The sequence below is a fragment of the Spermophilus citellus genome, assembly GCF_964194105.1.
Source record: "Spermophilus citellus genome assembly, chromosome: 2".
Taxonomy (NCBI): domain Eukaryota; kingdom Metazoa; phylum Chordata; class Mammalia; order Rodentia; family Sciuridae; genus Spermophilus; species Spermophilus citellus.
This window is the reverse complement of record NC_138183.1, coordinates 132,323,765-132,334,006: the sequence shown is the minus strand read 5'-3', so window position 1 is coordinate 132,334,006 and position 10,242 is coordinate 132,323,765. Positions and strand designations below refer to the sequence as shown.

The following is a 10,242-nucleotide window of genomic DNA, read 5'->3' as shown; positions in this document are numbered from 1 at the left end:
GATTCCTTGTTTATGCTTTATTGGGCCTTTTATTACTTGAAAACACTTTTTAATTTTTTCCTATTACTATGTAACTTCCCATATTTGCTTTTAAAGTCTTTCAATTATCACTTCAGTTAAATGAATGACTCTTGTTCACAGTGACCTATAATCCTAATTTGTATAACTGACAAAATTCCTAAAAATCAAAATTAAGCTTCTGACCTCAAACTAACTTTTGGATATTCCAGAAGGACCCTAGAAGTACAAAAAGAGACAGTAAGCTAATTTTCTTATATCAGGCTGTAAATCTCCAAACTAAAATGTTTCAAATTTTTCTCACTTGGAAAAAATGCTCAGAAATTTTCATAAGATCAGGGCCTTAGAGTTGAGCAGGTTTTGTTACTGCCATTGGCTCTCCTAGACATTTTGTTCTAGTCTTGCATATAGTTTTTTTCTTGTTATTGTTGTTTGTTTTGCAGAGCTGGAACTTAAATGCTGGGCCTTGTGCATGCTAGGCAAGTGCTCAACCACTGAACTACATTCCCCAGTTCTCCTACAGTTTATAAACTCTTATTGTAGGTGGGGAATGTATACAGGCAACCTGTTTTTTTGTTGCAAATAATTGCTTCAAATTCTAATTCCCCCTTATAATAATGCCCTCCGTTTCACAAAACCAATTTCTCTTATCCAACATATCTTTCTAGTACAAAAAATACAAAAATCAATTTGTCATTAAAACATGATACACCTTGTTACTGGCCAAAAACTGACTGAAAATTGCATCTTGTTAATGTCAATAACTGCCAAAGTTGTCTCACATCCGAGTAAATCGCATTCCAGGGTAGCTCTGCAGAAATAAAGGCAAAATTTGAGAGGTGGCAGAACCTTCTGGCTGGTTGGGGGTAGGGAGTTAGAAGCAGGTGATGAAAATGATACCTCGGGCCATGTTCGCTTACTTTCTTTTCAGCCCACAGTGCTAAGTCCATTAAGAAAAGAACTGGTCATGAAGGAAAATTCTGTAAAATAACAAAAACGGAAGAAAAATGGAAATGGTTCAAGTACTCGTATTAAAAAAGTCGACCAAGAAATAAAGTGGGCTCACAGATTTGTTTCAGAAACATTCCCTCCACCGTCACTAGTCAGCTTCTAAAACCTCAGGATTCAAACATGGCATCCAGCATTCACAGGTCCAAAGGGGTCTTCCGGCTCCAGACCCCCAGCGCTGGGTGGGGAGATGGGCTCTCTCCACTGCCCACCCGCCTCTTTAGGATCTTGCTGTCCTCCTTTCCCTACTCTCAAGGTCGGCAAGCGACATGGATTTAAAAAGCTCCTTCGCGCTCCTCAGTGGGATCCGCCCCACAGGGGAACCCTAGTGAATTGCGCCGCGGAGCACGCCGGGAGTTGGAGTCGCAGCCCCGCACCGCCTGGAGGAGCAGCCGCGAGGGGCGGAACTAGCGGCTAGTTCGCGCAGGCGCACAGCTCCTTCCTAGCAGCATGGCGGACACTGCACCTCAGCCCAAAAGAAAGCGCGAATCGGACGCAGAGGCGGAAACCCCCAGCACAGGAGAAAAGGAAACAGGAGTTGGAAATGGTACTTCTGCTCCTGTTCGCTTACCGTTCTCCGGCTTTAGAGTGCAAAAAGTGCTGAGGGAATCTGCGCGGGACAAAATCATTTTCCTACACGGGAAGGTACCATTAGACAACCCTGAAATGGGGGCCCAGGAAGGAGGGAACCAGTCATAGCCTTGGAGGCTCATTTGTTCGCATCCCGGCCGGGAAATACCAATCCCATTATTCGGGGTGTCGGAGTGCGCTACTATAATGCATGGGGTGTCAAGATTGTTCGTGGCATTAAAGGAATGAATACATCTAGGTCGAATTTTCCTTAGAAATGTCAACTAATTTTTTAAAAGTATATCAGATTAAAAACCCCGTGTTAAATTCCCCACGCCATTCACCATCATTCATTCAATATATAACTCTGGCTAGGAACCCAGTAAATGTTGCTGGATCATGTCCCTGGAAATGCGTCGAGACAATAGGAGATAGGATCCCTGCTTTACAGGACGTTAGTCTAACAGGAGACAGCGTGTTAAATTGCTGGTCCACTTCCACACACCATGCACTTTTGTGCATATCAGGGACTGGCTGGGGCGCTGAGAGGTACCATCCCTGATCTACAGGACTGCAGAGTATCCGTGCGGAGACATACCCTGCTGGCTCTAATATTGTGCTCAACGGCTAGCAGGGGTTCAGGTAAGATGGAGACCATCTTAAACTAGTGAGAAGTTCTAGCCAAGGTCAGGTTCCCCAGAATCACTAGCAGGAATTCACATCTTTGGGAGGAACAAGGAGTTTAATCTTCGATGCTGTCCTCCTTTCCCTACTCTTTCTGTCTCTTGTTTTTTACAAGGCCCTATCTGGTTTTCTCAGCCTCACTTGTCTTCAGTGTGTATCACCTGCTGAAGGTAAGAGAGCCTTTGAGTTAGGGGTTAGTTGAGAGACTTAGATTCTAATTTCTGTTTAAACACTAAGTGTTCATGTGACTTTGGACTAGTCACTTAATTTCTCTAGACCTCAGTGTTTTTTTCTAAAATGGGGATGGTTTTGATACCGTTTTTTGAGAATCTGAGTCCCAAGGCAAGAGCAATAAGTTTTACTTAAAGGATAGAACAGAGAGAGAGAGACTCCTCTGGAGGGAGTCCAAGTTGGAAGTTGGTGCCTGAGGAAGTAGGGGTGTCCTGCCCCTTGTATAGATTTTGGATTTCCTTTGTTTTCATGCCCCCTTCACCTCTTATCTTGCCTAGGAGACCAAAAGGTGGAGTGATCCTAGGGCCAGGACTAAGCACCCCAGGAGTACAGGCTGGCAGGGAGCAGCCCAGAGGGCATTCATTAACAACTTTTATTGGGAGGAACAATTCCCTGGAGGCAGGTAACCTTGACAACAGGTTGGAGGCGGGAGAAGTGTCCTGATGGTATTAGTGTTTTATTTCCTTTCCTTTCAAACTTCCTATCCAAGGTCTTTTATTATCTATACAGACTGCCTTTTAATTCCCCTCCACCTCATTTTGAGAAAGGTCTTATGAACCTAAAAGAGATAACTGTAAAGCTTTTTAATCTTTTGGAAGAAAGGTATGAAAATTGCCACACAGATTTGAGTTAAGACACCTTCTCCGGAGAAAAAATGAAAAACATCAGTACCATTGACTAGACTTCCTAAGAAAGAAGACTACAGGACAGGAAATCCTAAATGCTGTGATTTCAGAGGCCTTGGAAATGTCTGCCTTTGCTCTGCAGGCTTCTGTGGCTCTGTGCCTTGGCCCACTGATAGTATCTCTGCCCACAGGTGAATGAGGACTCTGGGGATGGGAATGGAGAGGATGCTGTTGTGATCCTGGAGAAGACACCGTTTCAGGTAGAACAGGTCGCCCAGCTCCTGAAAGGCACCCCTGAGCTCCAGTTGCAATTTTCTAATGATATCTACAGCACCTATCACCTGTTCCCTCCAAGGCAACTGAGTGGTAAGCAGATAATGACTGAGGTGGCTGTGTGTGGACACGATGGAATGGTGAGAAACTAGGAGCTATGGTGACCAGACTTTCTATGCCTGATTTCCATATTCTACTGTGATAGTTCTTAATGAAGGAGGGAGAAATTTTTCCTCCAGGAAACATTTGGGCAATCTCTGAAGCCAGTTTTTGTTGTTAGAACTGGGAGTATGTGTGTGTGCTGTTGGTATCTAGTGAATAGAAGCCAGGAATGCTATGAAACATTCTACAAGGTATAAGATAGGTCCCCACCAACAAAGAACTGTCAGTACTCTCAGGGTTGAGAAAGCCTTTCTGTTGTGATATGTTTGGGGGGAAACTTGTGATTTGTAGACTGGAATAATAGATTCATTTTATTATTGAATGATAATAATTACCAGCACTTATTAAACATAACTGTCTTAATAACCAGCATGTGAAGTATTTTGCATGTATTAGCACGTTTAATCTTCAAAACAATCCTGTTGTGAAAGGACTTCACAATGAAGAAACTGAGGTTCTGAAAGATTAAGAAACTTGTCCAAAATCACACAGCCAGTAGGTGGCAGGAAAACTGTCTTTCAGTAGATTGGTGTAAGAGTGTGCTGGGTGCTGCAAAGATAGTCACTTCTCTGAAGGAATCCGTTGTTGTAGGGGAGACAAACAATTTTATCAAGTAGGATGGGCTTGAGAAGGACAGGAACTCATAGGTGACGAGTAGAGATTTGTTTTTGATTGCAAACATTTTTTAATTTATCAAGAAGAGAAAGAATGTTTTATGCCCAGAACCAAGCATGGGACATGCTTTTTTCCCCCCTCTGGATGGTTAGATTTGTTGTTGTTGTTTTGTTTCTTTTTTTTTTTTTTTTTTTTTTTTGAACCAGGGGTGCTTAACTACTGAGCCACATCCCAGCCCTTTTTATTTTTTGTTTTAAGACAGGGTCTCACTAAATTGTTAAGGCCTTCCTAAATTGCTGAGACTGGCCTTGAACTTGCAGTCCTCCTACCACAGCCTCCCAAGTCGCTGGGATTACAGGCCTGTGCCACTGACTAGTTAGATGGTTAGGTTTTATATGCAGCTTTGCTGTAAACAGGAGGAAGACTGGTTGACCTTAATGGTTCTCAGCCAGGAAATTTTGGGATCTGTTTTTTCATATGATTACTTTGTCATATCCTTCTTTTCTTATTTGTCCTCTAGCATTTTAGAGCCATTTGCCTTTACAGATATCTTCCTGTTTTTTTGATGCAGTCTTTTCTGTACCCTGATGAAAGGGTGCTACTGTAGTCCTTTGGAAATATATGTGAAAACTTGATGTGAGAAAAGCAAATCTTTTACAACAGAGAGCAAAAGAGCCTAGTATTCATTGAAAGAGAGCCAGATTCAGTGGTTCAAGTTGATGGAAATAGACAGCTATATTTACTTTCTCAGGCATTGACATTTAAATGAATGTATTCCTTAACTGAAGCATGACAGAAGGCACTGTAGCCAAATATGGCTTGGAGAGGCCCCCAGACTACAGGCTCTGGGGTGTTATTTTGCTGTCAGTCCCTTTCTTTTGCCTCCATCAATCCTTCCACTTCCTCTCCCCATCCTCAGCCAAAATTCAGAAGGTTCTGCAGCTCAAATCAATCCTGTAGAATCTACAAGGTTTCCTTTTTATTTTTTCAGTACTTCTGTGGCACTGCACACAGGTGGTAGTTGTCACTTCTCTTTCTATTTCTTTGTTCCAAGGTGAACACTGAAAAAGGCAGTCAGTTATTGACTTTCCAAGGTCCACTTAACTTGTTCTGAGCTCTGCGTGTCTATATAGCCCTTTTTGCAGGACCACCCCTGCACACCTGGGAGCCTCAGATGGAAGCTTCTCTTTCTCTGCCTTCTTATCAATATGTGCTGTGCTTTATACTCTTGCCTTTTTTACTCAAAGTAGGGCTAGGGGTTTGGAAGACATAGGGCCTGGATCTGATTCTTGTCTCCCCCTTGTTTATCTATATATCCTCTCCCAGGGTGACTTTCTAGATTGAATTGGTAAACATTTTTTGTGAAGAACCAAAGAATAAATATTTTATTCATGATGAGGCATAGATGGTTTCAGACTCTTCCTCTTATCTTCTCTTCTTCCTCTTTTTTCACCCTCTACAAATGAAAATATCACTCCTTTTTTAGTTTGCTGAGTTGTGTACAAATGGGCAATGAGTCAGATGTGACCTTCTAGCTATAGTTTCTATTCCAGATTTTTTTTTTTTGGGGGGGGTACTAGGGATTGAACTCAGGGGCACTCTACTACTGAGCCCTATTTTGTATTTTATTTAGAGACAGGATGTCACTAAGTTGCTTAGCCCCTTGCTTTTGCTGAGGCTTGTTTTGAACTCGCTATCCTCCTACCTCAGTCTCCCCAAGCCACTGGGATTATAGGCACGTGCCACCGCACCCAGCCTATTGCAGATTTTTGTCCCTTAGAATGTGGTCTGTGGGATCATTAGTGTGGGCTCTTCCTGGAGCTTGATAGAAACAATCCCCAGCTCCATTCCAGATTGAAAGAGTCTGCATTTTAGCAAAATTCCCCTGTGAGTCATATATACATTAAATTTTGAGAGGCACTAGTCTCTAGAAAACACCATGTGTGTGCTGGTGATGCCCACCTTTATTTCTCCATCTCTGGCTTCTCGAAGAACTCCAGCTCATATTGAAGTAAATGCCTCCTTGATATTTTCATTTGGTGGTCTCATAGGTACTTCATGGGTGAAATGCGAGAACCCAAAGTGTAATGTATTTGGAAACACTTAGCCCCTATTAAATGGTAGTTGCTATTATTATTCTGATGTGCTGGATCCTATGCTTGTTATGGTAGCTTCAGATGAATTAGCAGCCATCCCTGCTCTTAGACATGTTGGGATGATAGCAGAAGGGACAGAAATTATCAAAAGATGGAGATTAAAAAGAGGGTTCAATCAAAGCTGGGATGTAGAAAACAGAGGTCCTTGAAGGTTGGAACCATGTTAGGGCCATTTGCAAGCCCCAACAGCCCCATATTAAGTGCTTTATGAGCACCACTGAAGAATGAACCCTCAAACTGACCTATCTGTAGATTGTTTTTCCTGTGGGCCAGGAGCTCCTCAGCCACAAGGTGGCAGTATTGTCAAAGTGTTCCTATAGCCAGCTGCTCTGGCTTCCAGGTCAGGTCCTGGCTGGAGCCTTTTGGGGCTCCTTTCTCTCTCTCTATTCTGTGTCTCAGAATTACAATTCAGTTCTGCCTACCAGAAGTAACTTAAAGTGTGATTACTGCAACCTGAGCTCTCTGTTCCCCCTGCAAGGTTGCCCTTTTGAGTTTTTCTGCTATCTCTGACAGTATCTCTAGTCCTCCTTCCCAGAATATTACTTACCTTAGGGAGCCCCTCACCCCTTATTTCTAAACTGCCTTTTGGACTCAATACAAATCCTGTACTTAGCTGATTTCTGGTATTTCTTTAGTCACTGGCGAATTGCTTCAGGTCTGAAGGTTTTGCAGTCTCATTTATTTATTCCCTTCATATTCTTAGTTCACCACAGGAGACTGACCCTGTGAGCCACTCATGATCTCGCACCATGACATGCTAGAGAAAGCATGGGCTTTGGTTGCGAGACATGCCTGGGTTCTGTACTGGTGCTGACACTTTCTAGTGGTATATGCTAGGGAAGTGATGGGCAATTATCAAGTGTCAATACTATGCAGGGGTAAAGAGCAAGCTATCCAGTCAGACAGAGTCTGGAGTCCTGGCTCTGCCATTTACCAATAAGAGAACTTGGGATGTTTCTTATTCACTTTACAAGTGTGAAGTGCCTGCTCCATGCCAGCTGCTTTCATGGCTCCTGGGTATGTATTGGTGAGCATAGCAGATGTTAGCCCTGTCTTTGGAGTTCTGGAGGGGAAGGCAGGTAGCAAACAAGGAAATAAGTGTCCTGGTCACCATAAGCAGTCAAGGGACTGCTCAGACTGGGGGTCCAGGAAGACTCTTTGCAGCAGAGATGAAGACTTAGTCTGAAACCTGGCAGATGAGAAGGAACCAGCTTTATGAGAGCTGGTGAGAGGTGTGAGGAAAATGTTCTGAACTGAGAGAATAGCACATGGTCCAGGAAGGAAAGAGGAACAGAAAGGAGGCTGTTAGGCTGGGGAGCAGAAACTGGGCGATGGGGCACAGATGAAACTGGGGAAGTAGCTTTAGCTATTTAATTTAGTTATGTTGGGTTAGTAACTGCCTTTACCTCAGTGGAACAGTTATGAAATAGACAAGAAAATGTTTAGCCTCTACCCTCAATAAGGGGCTCATTTTATATTGTGATCCAATACACATCCAATACATTTATATTCAATATAAATGAATATAAGTGAAACATAAGTTTCACAAAACAAGATGTGGGATACAATCCAGTATTTCTTACTTTATTCCGATCTTGTCTGTTTTCTTTTTAAAGTATTGAACTTAACTTCTTAAATTGCCTTCATGGCCATTATCATGGTTTATGATCTACTGAGCACACTGCAGGTGGCATATGGTATGTATCTGAGAATGTTATTGTGTGTTATCTATTTTTCCATCTCTTTTATCATAGGAGCCTTGAGGTAAACTATACATGTAATACAGGGAAAAGTAACTGGTCTTGACCACGGTAGGTTTCCTTTCTTCTTCCTTTTGCCAGGTGGCAAACGTGGAACTAGTAGGCCAGATGGCTGGCATCAAACACAGTTATGCTCCCTGTGCCATCCAAGCAGAGCAGAGCCTGTATCAGTACTTCCTGTTGCCTCAGCTCTCATGCCTGTGGCCTATCAATGGAGCTCTTTCATTAAGATCTCTATTCCTTCTTACCTGGAGAAGAAGGGAGGTCAGATAGTCAGAGAAGGGTGTGACTCAGAATTCCAGACTCCCTCTAAAAGGGCAGTTGTTTTGTCTGCTGGAAAGCAGGGGGTGGAATCTCAGGTTCGGAGGAGGAGACAGGCATCCCTGTGTGAAAGGGAGGCCAGGGCAGGGAGCATCATCTTTCAATTACAGAGAACACCCAGTACTTTAGCTACAGGCCAGGGTTTTCTGCTCTGTGCTCTTTGCAGAGGCAAAACCCAGACCTCTGAAGAGATGGTGAAGGTTTGTTTGGAAGGAACATTTTGAAAGACTAATTGTTTGCTGAAGAGTTTTCCTAACTGCATTGTTTATGATAGGAAAAAACTAGAAACCATCCAATAACAGTAGAATAGATCAATAAACTGAGGTATATTCCTGTAGTGAGCTACCTCTCTATGGCAGTGTAAATGAACTATAGCTTCCTATATCATTGAGGAATGAGTCTCACCATGCAGGGCAAGAAGAGCAAGATACAGAATGCACATGGTGTGATTCCAGTGAAGGAAGTGGAAAAACAAGCAGAACTAAATGACATACTACTTAGGGAAATATAGATGTAATAAGCCTATAAAAATAACAAAGAAATGATTAGCCCCCAAATCAAGAAGGTGATTATCCTTGGTGGGAGTAGTGCAGAGAATGACTAAAGTTCTAGTAATGTTTTATTTCTTGGACTGTGCATTCTGTGTATGGTTACTCTTTTTAAGTCTTTAAATGATACATATTTTAAGCCAGATGTGGTGGTACATGTCTGTAATCCCAGTGGTTCAGGAGACCGAAGCAGGAGGATCACAAGTTCAAGGCCAGCCTTGGTAATTTACTGATACCCTGTTTCCAAATAAGGAGGACCAAGAATATAGCTCAGTGCTAGATCACTTGCCTAGCAGGTGTAAGGTGCTGGGTTCAATTTCCCAGCACCATTAAAAAAGAAAGTTATATATTTTATATATATACACACATACATACACCCTTATTTTATATGTATAATGTATTTCCTAATTAATGGTTAAGAGAAACTGGTCAGTCCTCTGGTGGATAAAGAATATTCTCCCACCTAAAGATTGTGGTAGTGCACATCTTTAATCCTAGATACTTGGGAAACTGAAGCAAAAGGAGCGTGAGTTCAAATAGCTGGCTAGCTCATTTTGGAGGGGGTTCTTTATCATATGAAATCATATAATCATAGTATCTCAAATTTGAATGGAGGTATGATAAAATGCCAGGTTTTATTAGTAGGTAGGTCTTGCAGAAGTATCAGAATTGCTTTATGAACTTTGTCAAATACAGATTGTGGACCTTCTGAATAACAATTTTTGGATAGGGCCAGGGTATTTATCAAAGCCATCAATGTAATTATGTGGTAACATAATCAAATAGCACCAAAGGCTTATAGTGGGAAGGAACAGGCTCTTATACCACTCTGCCCCACCCTGGTCCTGCTTCCTAGAAGCACCCACTGTTGAGAACATTCCTGGGGTTTATGTTTGGTGGTTCTTCCAGACACTTAACCCTAAAACAGTTCTTTCTTACTCATTAAGAAAATAGAAGTATTCTTTCTTCTTCCTCCCTCCCTCTCCTCTCTTCACACTTTTTGCTGTTTATATCATTTTTTTAAATTGCCTTTGGAATCCTAAATACATAAAATCTATATCACCTCCAGTGTTTGCACCACCTCTTGTGTCCTTCACTATTTCCATACCATTGTCCTTTTATTTCATGTTATTGTGTATATTCTGTTGAGTGAACATGGAATCCAAGGCCTTATGCATGCTAAGCAAGTGTTCTTACCACTGAGCTGGATCCCCAACCATCCATGAAATCTTTTTTGCTTTGACTGTAAGTTGATTCTCAGTTGAAAACC

The 10,242-nt window shown here is 42.2% G+C and overlaps 1 protein-coding gene and 1 long non-coding RNA gene across 2 annotated transcripts in view; one reads left to right on the top strand and one right to left on the bottom strand.

Moving 5' to 3' along the window:
* Positions 1-381: 381 nt before the first annotated feature.
* Positions 382-1,300, bottom strand: LOC308642880. Its single transcript, XR_014020662.1, has 3 exons — positions 1,085-1,300; positions 919-998; positions 382-829 (listed from the first exon to the last, which is right to left on the bottom strand). It is a non-coding gene; the product is annotated as an uncharacterized lncRNA (long non-coding RNA).
* Positions 1,301-1,460: 160 nt separating this feature from the next.
* DCPS (decapping enzyme, scavenger) overlaps positions 1,461-10,242 on the top strand; it is a 41,746-nt gene continuing 32,964 nt past the window's right edge. The window contains exons 1-2 of the mRNA XM_081280128.1: positions 1,461-1,671; positions 3,329-3,503. Coding sequence (XP_081136254.1) covers positions 1,477-1,671; positions 3,329-3,503 — 370 coding nt within the window. The 5' untranslated portion in view covers positions 1,461-1,476. The remainder of the gene's footprint in view (positions 1,672-3,328; positions 3,504-10,242) is intronic.